At 43.7% G+C, this 23,142-nt stretch overlaps 1 protein-coding gene across 1 annotated transcript in view; it reads right to left on the bottom strand.

Annotated features, from left to right (window-relative positions):
• NMUR2 (neuromedin U receptor 2) overlaps window positions 1-23,142 on the bottom strand; it is a 67,538-nt gene that overhangs the window by 24,129 nt on the left and 20,267 nt on the right. The window contains exon 2 of the mRNA XM_063445396.1: window positions 1,671-1,755. Within this exon, the coding sequence (XP_063301466.1) occupies window positions 1,671-1,755 (85 nt within the window). The remainder of the gene's footprint in view (window positions 1-1,670; window positions 1,756-23,142) is intronic.

The following is a 23,142-nucleotide window of genomic DNA, read 5'->3' as shown; positions in this document are numbered from 1 at the left end:
GCCAGCAAAAAAAATTGGGTAAACATTTTGGATGAACCAAAAGGGTGTGAAAAATTAGCCTATCGCTGCTTTGTAAAATATATACATATTATTTTTGCACCCTTTTAATGAGAAATGTTATTGACCAAATTCTGACCAAACACAATTCTATACAATTCTCATTTGGTTCATATTCATTTAATATTTATGATATTGTGCTTTCGATTACTTTAGAGAATTTGGTTGCACATTTTAGGCATTCTGTTTGTCTGATCCCTGGTTTATATCTTTATTATTTATTTCTTAGATTTTTTTCTCTATGTATATATTTATTTAATTTAGTAGCTTTTGTTTAACCATCAACATCTCTTTTATTTTGGCACCAAATTTCAAATCATAAATCAAACAAAACTAATTGTCCATGCCATTAGTTTCCTAATAGTTCATATGGCTTTTAGAAATATATGACAAACTGTTCTTACTGTATGTGGATATTATACTCAATGCATACATAAGTTATATAGTATCTGTGCCATCGCATTCTGTGTGTCATTCCTTAAACAATTATATAGATGACAAAATAAATGAAATACAAAATTGTGTACATTTACATAATTTTAATTTTTAAGCTTATCTATAAAGAAATTTATACACACAATTGTTGTTTTATTACACATTTATATGTTGCTATTCATTCCATGTTAAAATTAAATGTTATACCAATATTTTTACAAATAAAATGTGCTTGGTAGTGAAAACGTTAATGTGGTGTAGTATATTGTAGGAGACTTTGTGAAGCTTTAAAAAAGGATCGTAAGGTAAAGTAATGCCTCCTTTATATTAGCAAAACCTCTAAAATGAACTGTATTGGACATATTTTGCATATTTGCATTTTGTAAAAAGAAATTGCTTTAAAAAACACTTGGCTAATTAATAAGTTAATTGCTTCCCTTAACTACTTACACTTTAGAAGGATGATCTCATAAATAATGTAACAATTAAATGATGTGATGTACACAAATATGCTATTCAAGCATACAGTAAGAAGCAAGATATCAGAATATATAATGCAGTATTTTATTAAATGTTTTATATGTATAAAAATAAGATACCAAGTGGAATCCTAATATTATAAGTTTGTAAATGTTAAGGAGTTGCCCATACATCTTTTTGATGCTACAGATTTCTGCACTTAAAGAAGATAGCAAATAAATACAATGAAGAACTTGATGTACAAGAAAATCAATGCCATATATATCTATATCACAACTTTATTCTAACTGATTTCTAAGTATTCTCAGTTAATTAAATATAGCTAGAAGTCAGATTGTATTTATTATTGACCCAAACATGCGTAACTGATAGGCATTAATATAAATGCCCGTTTTAATATACAATCTTCCTGGAGCAAGAAAAGGGCATGTCTAAGAACTTTTTAAGCAGGTGTACATGGAGAAGCGATCTAATTTACATACATTGATTGAAAGTTAGATAGTTGCTGCATTTTAAAGGTAAAATAGGGTTCAAGGTTATGGATAGACACCAGCATATATTTTATGCAAAAGCATCCAATTTTTGTGTTAGCAGATAATGATTTAAGAGTTAGCATAAAGTGCACTAGAATGGCTACTTTGAATCTTTAAAAGGAAAACTGTTGCTCTGTCTCGAGCTGTTCATTTTTGGATACTTACAAAGCATCTTTGTAACAGATTTACGAGATGGCCTTTGGACATTTACTGACATTTTATCTGCCTCCAGCGAACGATCATCCCTGAGCTGAACAGAAAAGAGGTGTAATGAGAAAATAGCAAAATATTTGTCCAAAACATATATACAATTAAATCATTTTTAAAAAAAAAAGGAAAAAATAACAAAACATTAAAGAGAATTTTTAGTTTTTAGAGGGAGCTTCAGAGAAAGCAGTAAACATTTTTCAGTAATCTGAGTTAAATTTAAATCTGAGGAAAATTATGAATATTCATATATAATTGACATTAAAATGCCCTTTCTTCAGATACATTTTTGCATGTAAAATAGCCAATTATACCTGTAGTTTCTTCAGGGTTCAAGTGTTTTAAATTACAGGTCTGTATATAAAAGTTATGCTTGGGACTGACTGCATAAAAATTGTTAAGGTTCGGTATACATATTTGTATCTTTGTCAGATCAAGTTATTTATTGGCAAAGTAGAGGAAGTTATCTGTTCCATCTAGCATCGATTTGAACCAGACACTAAAAATTGCAGTTGTTTATGTTGGGCATATCAAGTACTCCTATGCTTGGCACTAGGGCTGCCATCAGAAATTTTGGGGCCCCTGACAAAGCACAAGGTCTGGGCCTCCCCTCTTCCCCCTTCCCTCCCTCCCTCCTGGGCCCGCCCACACCCTACCTAGTCCGCTGACAATGATGCAGGACTGAATGTGGTGTATATAGTGGAAGTGAATTAGAATGTGTATAATGGATGTAGTGTTTGTGTGTATTAGATACTGTTTGTGCAGTGAATGCAGAGTGTGTGTTTGTGTAGCGGATACAGTCTGTATAGTGAACGCAGAGTGTGTTTGAGTAGTGGATGTAGTGTGTGTACAGTGATGTAGTGTGTGTTTGTGTAGTGGATGTAGTGTTGTATGTACTAGATGAAATGTGTTTAGTGGATGCAGTGTCTGTAGTGGATGTAGTGTGTGTATTAGACCCAGTGTCTGTGTATAGTGAATGCAGAGTGTTTCAATTTGTGGTGGATGTAGTGTGTGTACTGTGAATACAGGATGTTTGTGTAGTGGATGCAGAGTGTGTGTCAGTATACTGAATCCAGAGTGTGTGCATAGTTTAGTGAATGCAGAGTGTGTGTTAGTGTGTAATGAATGCAGAGTGTGTGTTAGTGTGTAGTGAATGCAGAGTGTGTCAGTGTAATGAATGTAGTGTGTGTGTTAGTGCAGTGAATGCAGAGTGTGTGTAAATATGTAATGAATGCAGACAGCGTGTTAATGTGTAGTGAATGCAGAGAGTGTTTTAGTGTGTAGCGGATGCAGAGTGTGTCTTAGTGTAGTGAATGCAGAGTGTTAATGTACAGTGAATGCAGAGAGTGTGTTAGTGTGTAGCGGATGCAGAGTGTGTGTTAGTGTAGCGAATGCAGAGTGTGTTAATGTGTAGCGAATGCAGTTAGTGTGTAGTGTATGCAGAATGTATGTTGTATTAGTTTATGCAGTGTGTGTATTGTATTAATGTATGCATTGTATGTGTTGTATTAGTGTATGCAGTGTGTGTGTTAGTTTATGCAGTGTGTGTTGTATTAGTGTATGCAGAGTGTGTGTTGTGTTAGTGTATGCAGTGTTTGTTGTATTAGTGTATGCAGAGTGTGTGTTGTGTTAGTGTATGCTGTGTTTGGTGTATTAGTGTATGCAGAGTGTGTGTTGTGTTAGTGTATGCAGTGTGTGTGTTGTATTACTGTATGCAGAGTGTGTGTTGTGTTAGTGTATGCAGTGTGTGTGTGTTGAGTTAGTGTATGCAGAGTGTGTGTTGTGTTAGTGTATGCAGTGTGTGTGTTGTGTCAGTGTATGCAGTGCGTGTGTTGTGTTAGTGTATGCAGAGTGTGTGTTGTGTTAGTGTATGCAGTGTGTGTTGTGTCAGTGTATGCAGTGTGTGTGTAAATGTGCAATCTGGGGGGGGGGGGTTATTCCCCCCTCCCTGCTTACCTGTGTCCAGGGAGGGGGGAGATTCCTTCCTTGGTGGTCTGGTGGCATGGGGGCCCCTGGGGGACCAGCACACTGGCAGTCCCGGGCCCCACTTTCTTTCTCTGCACACATAGATTGCGAATATCGCTATCTATGTGTGCAGCCACGGGCCCCCGGCTCCCTGTTACCACAGAGGGGGGCCCAGCACACTGCCTCTTCTCTCTCCTAATAACTCTCGCGAGACACGCGGAGCGTTGCCATGGTAAACGGGTCTCACAAGAGTTATTAGAAGAGAGAAGAGAAGAGGCAGTGTGCTGGGCCCCCCTCTGCGGTAACAGGGAGCCGGGGGCCCGTGGCTGCACAAATAGATAGCGATATCCCTAGGGCCGCCGGGCCCGTGACAACCGTCATGGTTGTCACCCCCTGATGGCGGCACTGCTTGGCACAAGGAATTATGTTCCCCAAGCAACAAGGTCATATCTTCCAACATGTGAGGTATGAATTCAGGATGTTAGGGTCACCAGAAGCATTAGTTCACCAAAACAGCAACCTAGGCCCTGGGCTCAGGATCCCTATCTGGGCTGGAACTCCTGTGTGCCCTCGCTCCTCATTGAGTGGGTGCAGGAACCGCAAAAGTACTCTTAAAGTAGTATGTAACTGATATTGTCTCAAATGATGGAACTCCCCCACAGGACCACCAGTGATAAAGCTCATCCATCACTGGACCACCATGGATCCTGCTCACCCTCCACTGGACCACCAGGGATGGTAAGCAGGTAGGTGAGGACACACATGCCACTGTCAGACATTCAGACTTACCAGGATGCACACATACACAGATGCAATCAGCCACTACATGCACAACATCTATCCAGCACATAAAGACATACTTGGCCTCCCCCATATACAGCTCTCAAAGTCCTACACACACTCTCCCTCTCTCTCTCTCTCTCTCTCTCTCTCTCTCTCTCTCTCTCAACACACTTACACCACTCACAGAAATAGAGCACAATGTTCTAGGAAGATACCCCAATCTGGCCTGGGTAACTTTAATCTGGCTCTGCAAATATAGAATGCCATTTGAAGTCTGTGTTTGCATTTATATTATTTTATCATGTATATAGTGCATATTCTGCAGTGCTTTACTGTGATATATAAATGTACAAATATAATTTTGAGTGTGTATGTGTACAGTGGTGTATTTAGGATTTGTTTTGCCCTAGGCAGGAGGGTGATTGGGCACCGCCGCTAATTAAAATTTTCCCCACCCCTTCCTGTCAAGGCCGCACTTTGACTGACAGACGCTCACTCACTGATAGATGCATACACTCTCATATACACTGACAAACAATGACACACACACACACTCACTGATTTGACACACTGATAGACAGACTCACACTCACTGACAGACTCACTGACAGGCGCACACTCTCACTGACAGATGCACGCACTCACTGACTGACACATACACACTCACTGACAGACACACATTCACTGACAGACACACACACATTCACTCACAGACACACACACATTCACTTAGACACACACACTTACAGTCACACACACATACACACTTACAGACACACACACTTAGAGACACACACACACACACATTTCCACCAACACTCACCAATTATAATTTTTTTAATTTTAATTTAAATCCACCCAGCCTCCCTGGGAGAGCTGGAGTGGATTACTTACTTGCAGTGCAGTGAGGCTGCTGGGCGGGCAGGCAGGGGCGGACAGGCTGAGTAGGGAGCTCTGATTTTCCTGCTCAGCTCCCTCGCATGCCACTTAGCGATGCCGGGAGCTGGAGTGACGTCATATTCCAGCTCACGGCTTCATTAAGCGGCGCGCGAGGGAGCTGAGCAGGAAGAGCTCAGGTGAGCATGCTCCCTCACTGTCCGCCTCATGGAGGCTCAAAAGTGGCCAGCTCTTGAACCCCCTCAGGACAAGAGGCAAACAAGGGATCTGCCTGGGCATTTGGGGGCGGCTTTTTTTGCAGCCCCCTGCAAAGTGCCGCCCAAGGCAAATGCCTTGTTTGCGATAGATACATCACTGTATGTGTATATACAGTGTTGCAAAAGTCTGTTCAGTTTTTTTTTTTTTTTTTTTTTAAAGAGGTTAATTGGAGTTAATTGTCCCCTACATATTTTTGCAAACACCATTTGAGTGTGAAATAAAGTCCCTTTTTCTTGCCATTTGAGTGATTGGCATTTATGTTGATCACGCTAACACACTGGGACAGGAAGGCAATGCTCAACACAAGAAGATTATGCTAGGCAGTAGTGATCTATAATGTATGGGAAATATAGGACTTAAGAAAAGACAACCATTTTGGCATGCATTAGAAAAGCCTGCCATGAGTTTGAGTTTGAAAGAGCACACAAAAAAATATAGCTTTACATTTTGCAAGGCTACTTAGTCACCTATCTCAGTCACACCATAAGGCCATATTGTGTTAAGCCCACCACTACACTCCAGTACCCCAATATCATTGGGTCCCACACTAATTTCAACATGGAAGACAAAGTAAATAGTGCCAGTGCTAAATGAACTAAGATGTATTTAATTAATCCGTTCTAAGATCTTTGTGAATATATATTATGCAAAATGAATGTGTCAAAAAACTATTAAAAAATTCAGTTTCATAACTAAATAATCAAAGTGATAGTGTGATTCTGTTTGCTAAGATAGACTTGTAAAATGTAAAACTGTATTTTTGAGTGTGCGCTGTTCTTTAATCTGTATTTTGTATACATTTTGGCCTCTACGGCAGCACCAATGCTCAGAAATGCATGTTCTGGGAGTGCCCCCCTCCCCACCCCCACCTGTTCCCTGTTTTTTTTTTTTCTGTGAGGGTGGGTATTGACTGATTTGACTTGCTATAACTTGTTATTGTAAGTGAAACAAGAGGCAGATGGTGATATAATTAGGGAAAAGGAAGATAAATAGCTCTTGGTATCATAAGTGTAAAATTGGCACAAAAATCCAAATAAGTGGAGCAGATCTTCCAGAAGAGTAGAGTTTAGTTGAGTGAGAACAGAAACTTAGTAAACACCAATGTAAGGAGCAGGAGGTACCATACACATTCACTGCAAGATTGCCAGGAAACGGAAGATGAGAATCATGAAAGAGCTGAATCACAAAAGCCAAGGATATCAAGAGAAAGAATTAGAAGATGGTCAGAGGTAGCAGAACAATACTAAATAGATTTAGCACCATTCTTTCCACATTTACGTATATGCGCTTGGGCAATCACACACTGCACAGCATCTTGGAGTTGAAGGTAACCTGCATCAGTTGACAGATGTGCAGGACAGCATGGAATATGATATAAAATTAACAAATAAAAAAATTTTCATCTAATACACTTCAACCTCTTACCCAGTTGGAGAAATTATTTAAAAAGAGATTCGGAAGTCTATTTGCTACTACATTATTCAGGAATAAATTTGTTTCTACTATCTGATAAATCAGGTTGGGAAACCCTCACATTTCCACAGTTTTTAACATAGAAATGTTTTTAAAAAAGCTCCATACATCCTAGCATTTTGTGCACTTTTGTGCTTCTTTCCCATGGGCTCTCCTAACTCCCTTACGAAATTCATTGATCAATAGCTTAGAACCATAAAAACATAGAATATGACGGCAGATAAGAACCATTCGGCCCACCTAGTCTGCCCAATTTTCTAAATACACTCATTAGTCCCTGGTCTTATCTTAAGTCTAGGATAGCCTTACGCCTATCCCGCACATTCTTAAACTCCTTCACTGTGTTAACCTCTACCACTTCAGCTGGAAGGCTATTCGATGCATCCACTACCCTCTCTGTAAAGTAATACTTCCTGATATTATTTTTAGACCTGTGCTCCTCTAATTTAAGACTGTTCTTCTTTTAAATATACTCTCCTCCGTTACTGTGTTGATTCCCTTTATGTATTTAAATGTTTCTATCATATCCCCCCTGTATCATATTTCCTCCACGCTATACATTGTAGCGAAAGTAACCTTGCACTGGTTTTTGGAGGGGTCTGTTTGCCAGCCTTCTACCCTGTGACTATGGACCCCTGCAATAAACCTGGCTAAAATACTTAAAACAGGCTCTGTTCGTGCAATTGAGACTATATGGATCATTTACTGAGCAGCCGCACGAACCAGAGACCACCCTGGAGCTTGTTAAGCTTTATTTATACTGTGACGGTCACCCCTAGAGTAGACGGGGTATTTACCGCCTAGATGTCCTTTTCCCCAATATGAAAGGGCGCTCTGAAGTACCAATACGACATCCAAGAAGATTGCAATGAGGAATCTGGTTCTTTAGAGCTCTGAAAAGAGCTAGTGATTAAAGCAGGTATAGCATTTCCCTACAACACGAGACGAGGCTGCAAGTTGAGGGTAAGAAGGTCTGAAGGTTTATTGAACAGCTTGCATTTTTATACAGTTTTTCAGGCCAGAGGCACACCCCCTGCACCTGATGGAAAACAGAGACACAAGGAACATAGACCAATGGGAACAATAATTAGTGCTGTAACACTCTCACATACAGTCAGCAATCCCTCCCCTCTGCCTGTGATATAATTAAGGTAGCTAATTAAATAACTTAATTATCCACAGGCAGAAAGTACTAATTTTTACCCAAAATGCAGAAACACCCCAAAACTACAGCATATCCCCATAAATCCTACATCCCAGGACAGCCTTGATCTGGGTGAACAACATATACACAAATCACCCAGATCAGAGCAGGGGTTCCAAAGTTAGCTGGAAGTCTCTTTTTACCGACTGCACGCTTGATTTCCTGCCCAAAATAGTTCCAGGGAGTTGGGCTGTGTGGTCGATCTATTTACACGATTAAAGTAGAGGCTGAATAAACAAACAACCGTTCGTGCATTGATGTAGTGGTGAAGGACGTTCAGTAAATTACTTCGTGAAGATTTAGCCAAACGCACTGGAAGGTGGAAGTCCCAGCGGTGTTCGTGCCTTTGAGTGTCCGATTTTGGTTCCAGGCGTTCAACAGCAAAACCCAGCTGGCTGCGTTCAGGTAAACAAAATGGCCGCTACCACGTGTTCGTGTATACGAACGCTGACCACGCAGTCTTTCGTCAGTTAAGCTTAGGGGAGGTTAACAAGCAGCACACTCCACATGCAGGGTGGTCGGTCATTCGGCATTTTGTTCGGCTACTTGAACAGCATTATCCTGGTTGTAATAGATTTTAATTCACCGAACCAGCTAATGAATACACCAAGGAGTATACAAAATCCAGCACTCTAAGGAGGAACCCGAAATCCAGGGGAACGTGCCCTTTGTTTTAACAGAACAAGGGGGAACACACTATAACCACTGCAGCAAAGTGGGGGGAAACACCATAACTATTGAAAATACAGAGGGTTCTTGTTACAGATACATTGTTGCAATTTCCACCACAGTTGTCTAAGTGTTCGTCTGGGTGGCCGCAATTCCTATGGACGACCACGAGGTGGTGGCCATCTTGTTCGCATGGCCCAAAACCGTGAATAGACTTCATGCAGACTTAGCCGCAAATGCCCTGGAACTATTTTCGGCATATTATAATTACTAAATGCTAACTTTTTGTTTTTTACTATTTCGGCCACATCTGTAGAGTACCACAGTGGTTTCTTGAATTTTTTGCTTTTACTGACAAGCTTAAAGCAATTTTCTGTTGCCGTCAGTAGTGCAACTTTTAAATAATCCCATTTCTCTTGGACTCCATTTAAATTGCTCCAGTCTGATAATGACTCCATTACACAAATTCTAAACTTTAGAAAGTCTAAACTTTTGTTTTTGTGTGGTGTGGCTCGGTCACTATTCTTATAGTAAACCACGCTGACTGATGATCACTGGATCCTAAACTTTCACCTACAGTGATATAATTGAAAATCTTATTTGTCAGTAACTGTAAGAAAACTCATGCGCCAAGTATGATGGGCGCTAAAGTATTACTATTTCTTACTAAACAAATGGAGCATATAATCTACTTTGCCTAATTAACTCGCTATGCAGGTATGAGAATGTTTGGAAATCCTAATCCAATATATTATCGGATTGTAACTAACACCTCTTACCCTTATCCCTATTTTCACAGAGAATAGGAGGTTTTCTTTAACATTTACAGTGGTCTAAATTGTTACTATGTTAACTGGCTGACACAGATATATAATGATTGGCTTCTACTGTTTTCGACTATATGATGATCTTTAATATTTTTATATAATATAAATAAATATTCATGTTTTGTTAAATTTTTTTGTTAACATGATTTTTTTCTCTTTTTTTTTTAGTTTTTAATGAAGTGTACATTATTATCTGTATGTATCCTGATAATCAACCTATTTTTGCTTAGATTGTATAGAACGGAAAAATACAATAAAAACGTATGTTAAAAAAAAGTTAGCTAGCTATTGAGTTTTGCAAAAAAAAAAAAATCAGTTACCCTTTAACTGTTCTGTCTTCTCATAAACATATGTTGCAACGTGACTACCATAACGTGAACTTTTCGTGACAGAGAGAGATTTGCAGTTTTTTAACCATCTCAGTTATGTGATACAATTAAAGGACCACTCTAGTGCCAGGAAAACATACTCGTTTTCCTGGCACTAGAGTGCCCTGAGGGTGCCCCCACCCTCAGGGACCCACTCCCGCCCGGCTCTGGAAAGGGGAAAGGGGTAAAAACTTACCTTTTTCCAGCGGTGGGCGGAGAGCTCTCCTCCTCCGATCCTCCTCTTCTCCTCCCCGTCGGCTGAATGCGCACGCGCGGCAAGAGCTGCGCGCGCATTCAGCTGGTCACATAGGAAAGCATTCATAATGCTTTCCTATGGACGCTTGCGTGCTCTCACTGTGATTTTCACAGTGAGAATCACGCAAGCGCCTCTAGCGGCTGTCAGTGAGACAGCCACTAGAGGAAATAGGGGAAGGCTTAACCCATTCACAAACATAGCAGTTTCTCTGAAACTGCTATGTTTATGAAAAAATGGGTTAACCCTAGAAGGACCTGGCACCCAGACCACCTCATTAAGCTGAAGTGGTCTGGGTGCCTAGAGTGGTCCTTTAAGTGTTTCTTCCATTAATACAATTAAAATCTCATATTTTAATGTTATTTCTATTACCCCTGCCTCCTGCTGAGAGAATCAATCATGCTTTCAGTTGGGGTTACACTTACTGTAAGACACTCTCCTGCAAGTCACTGTTTGTGGAGCACAGACTTGCATCCCATAACAGGTCCTACACTTTATGATAGCATAGTGTTAATACAACCTCTCTATTTTCCATCTCCAGTCTTAGATTGCATGTCCAAAGCTGCTGTGATAAATCATTTTGTCAGTTTCTCTCCTATCTCTACATTGCTTTCACACATAGCCTGCCTCTTCTCCCTACTTCTCCTTGCTTGCATTTCTTTCTCTTAGGCTAATCTCAGGCAGGAGAGATGCTCAGATAAGGATTTTCATGATAAATGCAGAGCACAGCCTTTTTATCTTTGTGCTTATCACGGGTTTGGGACAGACAGAACCTACAAGAGGTGGAAAGGCCTAATTTTAAGCCTCTGATTTTAGAGAAATGTACACATTTTCTTGCAATTCTACTAGCAAAATGTAAAGATGAAATTGATTCACTAGCATTTAAGATTCAGTTGTATTTGTCATGGAAGGTATCATTTAACTGTTTATTCTCCATGCTTATAGGGCTGTTATTTCTTAATATTGTTAGGGTTTAGTGTGCTTACTTAAAAGTTTATTTTTTTAAAAAGTTCAGTGGAGCTGTTACTATTCAGTAAGCCATGCAAATTTTGTACTGAGAGAATCCTGCTCATAATTTGTAGTTCCAACTTTTTTTGTGAACCTAATCATGAGTGCTTTAATATCAAACAACGGAAAAAAAATACTAGGGATGTGCATGGGGAAAATTTTCAGTTCGGTTTGGCATTCCGAAATTCGGGACTTCGCCAATTCGGAACTTCAGTTCGGCAATTCGGAACTTCGGCAACTTTGGAATTACTGCATTTCGGGACTTCTCTTGCAGCCGCTTAGTAGATAACTCCCTAATTCCCACGGTATTAGGGAGTTATCTACCAAAAGGCTGGAAGACCTAAATTGGTCTTTCAGACAAATGTACTAATACTAAGTAAAAATTAAATACTGTTAAAATTACTTTTTAAAATAAAAACTGTTAAAAAAACAAAACAAAAAAACGGGGCCCCCCTCCCGAGCCCCCACCCGTGCCACTCAAGTGGGGGCTTTTAAACTAAAGGGGGGACCTATTGCCCCTTCCCGAGCGGTGGGTGGGGGCCCTAAAGTAAAAAAAAGGGGGGGGACCTATTGTCCGGCCCCCACCCCTGAGTGGTGGGTGGGGACCCTAAATTCGAATAAGGGGGGACCTATTGTCCTCCCCCCAGGCCCACTCCCCTGAACGGCAGGTGGGGGCCCTAAACACCACTAAGGGGGGGAGACCTATTGTCCTCCCTCCTGCTCCCCACCCCTGAGCGGTGGCCCTAAATTAGAATAAGGGGGGGACCTATTGTCCACCCCCCTGGGCCCCACCCCTGAGCGGTGGGTGGGGGCCTTAAATACCAATAGGGGGGGACCTATTGTCCTCTCCCCTGGCCCCCACCCCTGAGTGGTGGGTGGGGGCCCTAAATAAAATATACCCCCCCAGGTGACTAGGGGACCCCAAACCCCTAGTCACCCCCCTCCCCCAAAAATTATTTAGCCCCAACCTACCCCCTTCACCCTAAAAATAGTGAGGGGCAACCAATAAATAGGTACCTGTAAAAAAAAAAAAACTTACCATTTGATGTTTTCTTTCTTCTCAAATCTTACTTTTTTCAGCCCCAAAAAAGGGCAAATAAAAATCCATAATAACCGTCACACTTAAAAAAAACTAGAGCGCCCCAAAAAATAATCCATCTTCACCCATGAGGGGCTCCGCACAGACTGAGCTCTGCAGGGCGCGGGAAGGCTAACAAAGCCTTGCCCCGCCATGCAATTAGGCTCAGAGCACTCTGGTTGGTTGGTTTAAGCCATCCAATCAGTGTGCTCCGACAGGTAAATGAAGGGACTGAAAGGTAAGTCTCTACATTTACCTGTCACAGCACTCTGATTGGTTAGCTTGCAATCAAGCCAATAACAACACTCTGATTGATGGATTGAAGTAACCAATCAGAGAGTTATGAGTCAAATTACACAGCGTGGGAAAATTCCAAAGAACTTTCCCACGCTGTGTAAAATGACACAGAGCAATCTGATTGGTGGATTTCAAGCTAACCAATCAGAGTTAGGACAATGAAGACAATAGGTTCCCCCCCTTATTGGTATTTAGGGCCCCCACCCACCGCTCAGGGGTGGGAGCCGGGGAGGACAATAGGCCACCCCCTGTCACGATAATATACCCCAACACGCAAGAATAGTCCAGATAGTCAAGAGTCAAGAAAACAAGATACGTCTTACCGGACCTTAGAATGGCCGGACTAGAAGAGGACAAGAAAAGACAGAGTCCAGAACAGGCCGAGGTCAAGGGGACAGAGAGACAGCGTAAACTAGAACAAGCCAAGGACTGGTACACAGGAGAGGAAACCGGCAAACAAGACAAGCAAGGATTAAGAGAAAACGGAGTCAGGAACAAAGCCAAGGTCTAGCACCAAAAAACCACAACTGAACGATACAAGCACTAAAGGAACTGAACTAGAAACCACGATAGGGCAAGGTACTAAGGGAAAAGGTGAGTATAAATACCCTAGATTTCAATTTGATTGGCCCCTGTCATATCCACGCCCCCAAAATGTGAGTGTATGGGGAATGTGGCATGACAGGGTCAATGGGAGACCGTTTCATATTTCGGCTCCCACTGGCCCTTTAAGAGCGCGCCCGAGACACGCAGCGTGCTCTTAGAGTCAGGCAGGACACGTGACCGCTTCTCGCGGTCACTGCCCGCCTTTCTGATATCGCTGTCGGATGAGCCGCGCGCGGACCGCGCGTGGCGAGAACAGAGGACCCCGGCCGGGCGTGGAGGACCAGGACTGGCAGGAAAACTAGAATGGAAAGAACGCACAAGGCGAGGAGCGTGAACAGCGTCAGCGGAAATCCAACTGCATTCCTCAGGCCCATAGCCCTTCCAATGTACCAGATACTGGAGGCGACCCCTAAGAAAACGAGAGTCGAGTACAGCAGCCACTTCAAATTCCTCATGACCCTCCACAGAAACTGGAGGTGGAGGAGGAACATGCCGGGTGCACAGGAGGGGTTTCAACATGGAGGTGTGAAAGACGTTAGGAATACGTAGCTTCCTAGGAAGATCCAAGGCATACAAAACAGGATTAACCTTATGTAAGATACGAAAAGGACCAATAAAACGAGGAGCCAACTTCATAGAAGGCACACAAAGGCGGATATTGCGAGTGGAAAGTCAAACCCTGTCCCCCACGACATAGGATGGAGCCACCCTGCGATGCTTGTCAGCCTGAACCTTCTGGCGAGCAGCGGAATCCACCAAAGAACCCTGAACCTGCTCCCAAGTAGTACGTAAACCAGCCAAATGTTCATCCAGAACTGGCATGCCCTGTAAAAAGAATGCAGCCGAAAGAACAACGGGATGCCGGCCATAAACAACGTAAAAAGGGCTCTTACCGGAAGATTCATGAGCAGCGTTATTACGAGCAAACTCAGCCCAAGGAAGAAGGTCAGCCCAATTGTTCTGATGGTGGGACACGAAACAATGAAGATACTGCTCTAGTGATTGGTTGGCACGTTCAGCAGCTCCATTAGACTGGGGGAGGTAAGCAGAAGAAAACGAGAGAGAAATACCCATCTCTGAACAAAAGGCTTTCCAGAATCTGGAAATAAACTGACTACCCCTATCGGACACGATCGATATGGGAATACCATGCAACAGAAACACCTCCCTGGCGAAGATAGAGGCAAGTTCGTTGGATGAGGGCAACTTGACAAGAGACACAAAATGAGCCATCTGAGAAAAACGATCCACTATCATCAGTATGACTGTTTTACCATTCGAAGGGGGCAATTCAACAATAAAATCCATGGATAGATTGGACCAAGGCCTCTCGGGTATGGGCAACGGATGCAACAACCCACAATGAACTCTGTGGGAGGACTTCATACTGGCACAAGTAGTACAAGCACGTACGTAATCGGTGACGTCCTTGCGTAAGGAAGCCCACCAGAAATATCTAGAAACTGCTGATAATGTTTTAGAAATACCAGGGTGTCCAGCAGTTTTTGTGTCATGATACAATGACATAATGTCCCGTCTCTCGGGAACATCAACGAACAGTTTATCAGCAGGTCTCTCTCCAGGTGCCATGTTTTGTTTAGCCTGTATAGCTTGCAAGAGGGAAGAAGAAATAGATAGAACAGAAGTAGCTATTATTCTGTCCAGGGGAATGACAGGGGTAACATCAATCTCTTGTTTGTCAGCAGTTTCGAATTGTCTGGACAGAGCGTCTGCTTTAGTGTTACAATCACCTGGTCTGTAGGTGATGATATAATTGAAACAAGATAAAAACAGTGACCACCTGGCCTGCCTAGAAGACAATCTTTTTGATTCACTAAGGTAGGAGAGGTTCTTGTGATCCGTAAAAATGAGGATGGGATCCTTAGTACCTTTTAGTAGATGTCTCCTTTCCTTGAGTGCTAAAATAATAGCAAGGAGTTCGTGATTGCCTACATCATAATTATTTTCTGCTTTGGGCATCTGTCTGGAAAAGAAGCCACAAGGATGCAATGGCTTTTCAGGTGATTCTCGTTGAGACAAGACAGCACCTACCCCTATATCAGAAGCATCAACTTCAAGAATAAAAGGCAAAGAAGGGACAGGATGCTGTAAAATAGGGGCAGAAGCGAATGAAGCTTTCAGGAATTCAAAGGCCTCAAGCGCTTCCGGTTTCCAGACATGAGTATGACCATCCTTTTTAGTCATTCGGGTCATAGGTGCTACAATGGCAGAAAACCCTTTAATAAAGCGCCTATAATAATTCGAAAAACCCAGAAAACGCTGAATGGCTTTCAAACCCTGAGGTAGAGGCCATCCCATGATAGCAGAAAGTTTCTTGGGATCCATACGAAAACCCTTAGCAGAGATTAGATAACCCAAGAATTGGACTTCTGATTGATCAAATGAACATTTTTCGAGTTTACAATATAGACCGTTAACAAGAAGAGTCCTCAAAACTAATTTAACATGCACGTGATGAGTATGTAAATCAGGTGAATATATTAATATGTCGTCCAAGTACGCGATTACGAATGTGTGTATGTACTCACTTAGGACATCATTAATAAATTCTTGAAAAACTGCTGGGGCGTTACAAAGACCAAAGGGCATCACAGTGCATTCGTAATGACCACTCCTGGTTTTGAATGCGGTCTTCCATTCATGATCCTTTTTGATATGTATGAGATTGTAAGCACCCCTAAGGTCCAGTTTAGTAAACACAGTGGCATGTTTAAGCCTGTCAAATAGTTCCGTGATTAAGGCTATAGGGTACGCATTTTTGACGGTGATTTTATTAAGGCCCCTATAGTCAATACAAGGTCTTAAATCGACATCTTTCTTGGATACAAAGAAGAAACCAGCCCCTGCCGGAGAAGAGGATCTTCTAATAAATCCCTTTTGTAACGATTCTTTAATATATTCCTCCATAACAAGATTTTCTTGAGGAGACAAAGGATACACTCTCCCTTTGGGAGGTATAGCACCAGGTAGCAGATTAATAGCACAGTCGTAGGGTCTGTGAGGTGGCAACTTTTCAGCCTCCCTTTTATCAAAAACAGACTTAAGAGACATGTACTGAGGAGGTATAACAGTAGACACAGGAGGAATATTAGTAGAATTCAAAGGGGTGATTTTAACAATACAAGACTCTTGGCAAGCATCACTCCAAGATACTACTTGTCCTGACTCCCAGTCAATAGTGGGATTATGAGTACGCAACCAAGGATACCCTAACACGAGGTGAGAGGAAGGAGAAGTAATGATCTGAAACCGAAAGGTTTCTGAGTGTAACACCCCTGTAGACATATGCAATGGTTCAGTTTCATGTGTGATAACTGGGGCGCATAATAGTCTACCATCTATGGCCTCAACGGCCAAGGGTGTCTTCTTCTCTCTAGTGGGTATGTTATTTTCCTTAACAAAACCGTAATCTATAAAGTTTTCGGCCGCACCAGAATCAACCAGGGCTAGTATATTCCCTGCTATGCAGTTTTTTTCAAGGTTCAGGGAAACAGGGAGAAGCAATTTATTAAGAGGCAAATGTGAGGACTCTGATGTCACACCCAAGGCCTGTCCCCTATACGGTCTTAGGTGCGATAGTTTTCCGGACGCACGGGACATTCTTGTCTCATATGGCCCTTCCTACCACAATAAAGGCAAAGTCCCTCCTTTCTCCTATATAGTTTTTTGGCATCAGTAAGTTTAGCAACCCCTAACTGCATGGGTTCTTCCTCTGATCCTTTAGATCCCTCAGGAGTTTCAGCTCTAGGTGAATTAAAGGAAACCAAGCATCTATTTCTAGACTTGGTATATAGCCTGTCACGAATCCTGTTATCTATATCGATGAGATAGTCGATAAGGTCCTCTAAGGGTACAGGAAGATCCTGAGCTGCTACCTCATCCAATATAGTTTCAGATAGGCCTTCCATGAATGCAGTAGTAAGCCCATTGTTAGTCCAATATACCTGTGAAGCAAGGGTACGGAACTGAATAGCATAATCAACTATAGACTTAGATCCTTGCTTAATTCTCATTAACGCCCTGGCGGCATTCTTTGACCTTTTAGTTGTGTCAAATGTTCTACGAAAAGCCGCAAGGAAGCTATTGAAATCATGTACCATAGGTCCATTAGCCTCCCAAATAGGATTTGCCCACTCAAGTGCTTTATCAGTAAGCTGGTGCATAAGAAAACCCACCTTAGATCTATCAGTGGGAAATGAACGTGGATACATCTCAAAGTGGAATTCCACTTGATTAAGGAATCCCCAGTATGTCTTAGCATCCCCTCCATACCTAGGTGGAGGGGTTAGGTGTGCTGAAGCATTAGGCATATAAGCTGTGTCTGGTACAGGGGTTACAGGAGGCGCCGGTACAGGTACCGGAGCTGTTCTGGATAAAAGTGTCTGAATGGCTTGAGCCATCTGATCCATACAGTGATCCTGTTCTGCAAATCTAGCCTCATGAGTGGCCATCTGTTGTCCTAAACCTGCGGGGTCCATGGCCCTATCGTAATGTCATGATAATATACCCCAACACACAAGAATAGTCCACATAATCAAGAGGCAAGAAAACAAGATACGTCTTACCGAACCTTAGAATGGCCGGACTAGACGAGGACAAGAAAAGACAGAGTCCAGAACAAGCCGAGGTCAAGGGGACAGAGAGACAGCTTAAACTAGAACAAGCCAAGGACTGGTACACAGGAGAGCAAACCGGTGAACAAGACAAGCAAGGATAAAGAGAAAACGGAGTCAGGAACAAAGCCAAGGTCTAGCACCAAAAAAACACAACTGAACGATACAAGCACTAAAGGGAACTGAACCAGAAACCACGATAGGGCAAGGTACTAAGGGAAAAGGTGAGTATAAATACCCTAGATTTCAATTTGATTGGCCCTTGTCATATCCACGCCCCCAAAACATGAGTGTATGGGGAATGTGGCATGACAGGGGCCAGTGGCGTACACACAACCCATGGGGCCCCGGTGCGAAAACTGATCCGTGGCCCCCCCCGCGCGCGCGCTTACTCTGCGCGGGCTGGGGCCGCAACACATGGCGGCGGGCACCTGGTCGCAGGGCTGCGACCCCTGCGACCACGTTATGTACGCCAGTGCATGCATAAACACATACACTTAAAGGACCACTACAGACACCCAGATCACATCAGCTCAATGAAGTGGTCTGGGTGCCAGGTCTCTCTAGTTTTAACCCTGCAGCTGAAAACATAGCAGTTTCAGAGAAACTGCTATGTTTCACTGAGGGTTAATCCAGCCTCTAGAGGCTGTCTCATTGACAGCCGCTAGAGGATTTTCTGCGTTTCTCACTGTGAAAATCACAGTGAGAAGACGCTGAACGTCCATAGGAAAGCATTGAGTAATGCTTTCCTATGGGCGGTTTGAATGCGCGCGTGGCTCTTGCCACGCATGCGCATTCGGAGCTGAGAGGCGGATCGGGGCGGAGAGATCCCCAGCGCCAAGGGAGTCCGGCGCTGGAGAAAGGTAAGTGCTTAAGACACACACGCACACATTAACTGACAGACACACATTCAGTGACAAACATACATACACACTCACTAACAGACGCACACAGACACACACTCTAACACTAACACGCACACTCCAACACACACACTAACACACACACACTCTAATACTAACACACACACACTCTAACACTAACACGCACACACTCCAACACACACACTAACACACACACACTCTAATACTAACACACACACACTCTAACACTAAGACAAACACTCTAACACTTACACACACACACTCTAACACACGCTCACACACACACAAACACACACACACACTCACTAACATACACTCACACACACACTCACTAACATATACTCACACACACACTAACACACACTCACTAACACACTCACTAACACACACTCACACACACACTAACACACACTCACTAACATACACTCACACTAACATACACTCTCTCACACACACACACTAACATACACTCACACACTAACTAACATACACTAACACACTCACACACACACACTAACACACACTCACACACACTCACACTAACATACACTCACACACACACTAACACACACTCACACACACACACTAACGAACATACACTAACACACTCACTAACATACACTCACACACACACACACACACACACACACACTAACTAACATACACTAACACACTGACACACACACTAGCACACACTCACACTAACATACACTCACACTAACACACACACACACACACTAACACACACTCACACTAACGAACATACACTAACACACTCACTAACATACACTCACTAACATACACTCACTCACACACACACACACACACACTAACTAACATACATTAACACACTCACACAAACACACACTCACACAAACACACACTCACTAACATACACTCACTAACATACACACTTTTTTTTTCTATTTAATCCCCCCAGCCTCCTTACCTGTGGGAGAGCTGAGGGGATTCCCTGGGGTCCAGTGGTGTCACCCGGCGGGCAGTCAGGCTGGCGGGCGCGCGAGGGAGCACTCTCCCCTGAGTGCTCCCTCTTCAGCTCCCTCGCGCGCCGCGTACTGATGCCGGAGCCGGAAGATGACGTCATCTTCCGGCTCCGGTTTCAGTGCGGTGCGCGAGGGAGCTGAAGAGGGAGCACTCAGGGGAGAGTGCTCCCTCGCGCGCCCGCCAGCCTGACTGCCCGCCGGGTGTAAGCAGGGCCAGCCTCGGGGGGCCCAGAGGTGGCCGGCTCCTGGGCCCCCCAGGAGAAGAGGCTGGCCCAGTGAGTACATACCTGGGTCGCAGGGCGGCCGGGCCCCCTGGTGGGCCGGGCCCGGTCGCAGCCGCGACCCCTGCGACCCCGGTATGTACGTCACTGACAGGGGCCAATGGGAGACCGTTTTATATTTCGGCTCCCACTGTCCTTTTAAGAGCACGCCCGAGACACGCGGCGCGCTCTTAGAGTCAGGCGGGACACGTGACCGCTTCTTGCGGTCACTGCCCGCCTTTCTGATATCGCCATCGGATGAGCCGCGCGCGGCTCGTGCAGAAGCAGGACCACGCACGGCGAGAACAGAGGACCCTGGCTTGCCCCTGGAGAGGGTAAGTACCGCTACACCCCCTTATTCTAATTTAGGGCCCCCACAGGGAGAGGAAAATAGGACCCCCCTTATTGGTATTTAGGGCCCCCACCCACCGTTCATGGGTGGGGGTCAGGGGGAGGACAATAGGTCCCCCCCTTATTCTAACTTAGGGCCCCCACCTGCCGCTCAGGGGTGGGGTTCGGGGGGGGACAATAGGTTCCCCCCCTTTTTCTTCTTTAGGGCCCCTACCCACCACTCAGGGGTGGGGGCCGTGGGGGAGGACAATAGGTGCCCTCCTTATTTTACTTTAGAGCTCCCACCCGCCGTTCAGGGGTGAGGGCTAGGGAGGACGGGGACATATATATTTTTTTTTACAGTGAGCATTTTAATATTGTTTAAATTCATATGTTAATTAAATATTAAAATAGCTTAGTGGTGTACTAGAAAAAACATTAACAGATTTATTAAACCAATCATTGTTAACCAGAAGATTGAATGTTAGCGAATGTTGTGCCCATTCACAAGGAAGGTAGTTGGTAGGAGTCGGGCAACTATAGGCCAGTAAGCCTTACTTCAGCAGTGGGGAAAGTAATAGAAATCATGTTAAAGGATAGGATTGTTGAACATCTAAAATCACATGGATTTCAAGATCAGCGACAACATGGGCTTACTTCAGGAAGATCATGCCAAACTAATCTTATTGATGTTTTTGATTGGGTAACTAAAATAATAGATCAGGGTGGTGCAGTAGACATTGCTTACCTAGATTTCAGTAAGGCTTTTGACACTGTTGCACATAGAAGGGTTATCAATAAACTGCAATCTTTAAGTTTGGATTCCAATATTGTTGAATAGGTAAGGCAGTGGCTTAGTGACAGGCAACAGAGGGTTGTAGTCAATGGAGTATATTCGACGCATGGGCTTGTCACTAGTGGGGTACCTCAGGGATCTGTACTTGGACTCATTCTCTTTAATATTTTTATTAGTGATATTACAGAAGTTCTTGATGGTAAGGTATGTCTTTTTGCTGATGATACGAAGATATGTAACAGGGTTGATGTTCCAGGAGGGATAAGCCAAATGGCAAATGATTTAGTTAAACTAGAAAAATGGTCAGAGTTGTGGCAACTGACATTTAATGTGGATAAGTGCAAGATAATGCATCTTGGATGTAAAAACCCAAGGGCAGAGTACAGATTATTTGATAGAGTCCTAACCTAAACATCTGAGGAAAGGGTTTTAGGGGTGATTATTTCTGTTTACTTAAAGGTAGGCAGACAATGTAATAGAGCAGCAGGAAATGCTAGCAGAATGCTTGGTTGTATAGGGAGAGGTATTAGCAGTAGAAAGAGGGAAGTGCTCACGCCATTGTACAGAACCACCAGTGTTCCTCACTGGAGTATTGTACGCAGTACTGGAGACCATATCTCCGGAAGGATATTAATACTTTAGAGACAGTTCAGAGAAGGGCTACTAAACTGGTTCATGGATTGCAGGATAAAACTTACAAGGAAAGGTTAAAGGAACTTAACATGTATAGCTTGGAGGAAAGACGAGACGGGGGGATATGATAGAAACATTTAAATACATAAAGGGAATCAACACAGTGTCACGATTCTGGGGAACCCAACACGCTAACACACACACACACAGACACACACACACACAGAAAGTGTGCAGTACCGGTCCTTAGAGTGGCCGGGCTAAGCACACACAGAATAGTCAGGAGACAAGCCGAGTAAGGGGAACCAGAAAACAGAATAACGAGAAACAAGCCGAGGTCAAAGGGTAGGAGAAAGTCACAAAGTCAGTATAACAAGCCAGAGAGTACGTAACCAGAAAGCACACGTTCAGAATAAATACTATGAAGCAAAGAACACAACAGGGCACTGAGAGACAGGAAAGGTAAGTATTTATAACCTTATCTTAATTCTGATTGGAAAACTTCCAATCAGAATTAACAAACATACGTGGGGGATATCTATACCCCCCACTGTGATTGTTGCACTGTCGCTTTAACGCCGGGTCACGTGAGTGACCCCGGCGTTCTGATAACAGTGCCGGCTCCCAGCGTGCAGCGTTAGACATGCTGCCGCTGGGAGGAGGAGAGGAGGAGGCGAGCTGACCGGTAAGGGGAGAGGGGACCGTGGGTAGCGACGGACCGAGGGTGAGTGCTGCGAGAGGATTGCAGCCTCCCCTCACCGCTGCCCGCGGAGCCCTGAAATTACCCCCCCCCCCCGAGGACCGCCCGAAGGGCGGGAAGCCGAAGGCTTCAAAGGAAACCGCGTATGAAAGGAGCGGATCAAAGAGGGCGCGTCCAAATCAGAGACAGAAACCCACGACCGCTCCTCAGGGCCGTAACCCTTCCAATCAACTAAATACTGCAACCGCCCTCGAGAGAAACGAGAATAAAGGAGAGCAGCTACCTCGTACACGTCACTAGAGACCGCGCAGAGGGCATCGGAACGCCTAAGAGGCCTAGAGAACCGATTACAGAGCAAGGGCTTCAATAGAGAGGTGTGAAAGGTGTTAGGTATACGCATGGAAGGAGGCAAGGCCAGGGAGTAGGACACAGGATTCACCCTACGCAATACCTTATAGGGACCAAGGAACTTGGGCGCGAACTTCATCGAGGGAACCCTAAGG

Source organism: Pelobates fuscus, chromosome 3 (genome assembly GCF_036172605.1).
Source record: "Pelobates fuscus isolate aPelFus1 chromosome 3, aPelFus1.pri, whole genome shotgun sequence".
In the NCBI taxonomy this organism is placed as follows: Eukaryota; Metazoa; Chordata; class Amphibia; order Anura; family Pelobatidae; genus Pelobates; species Pelobates fuscus.
Note: the sequence above shows the minus strand (reverse complement) of the source record. Positions and strands in the feature narration are given on the sequence as shown.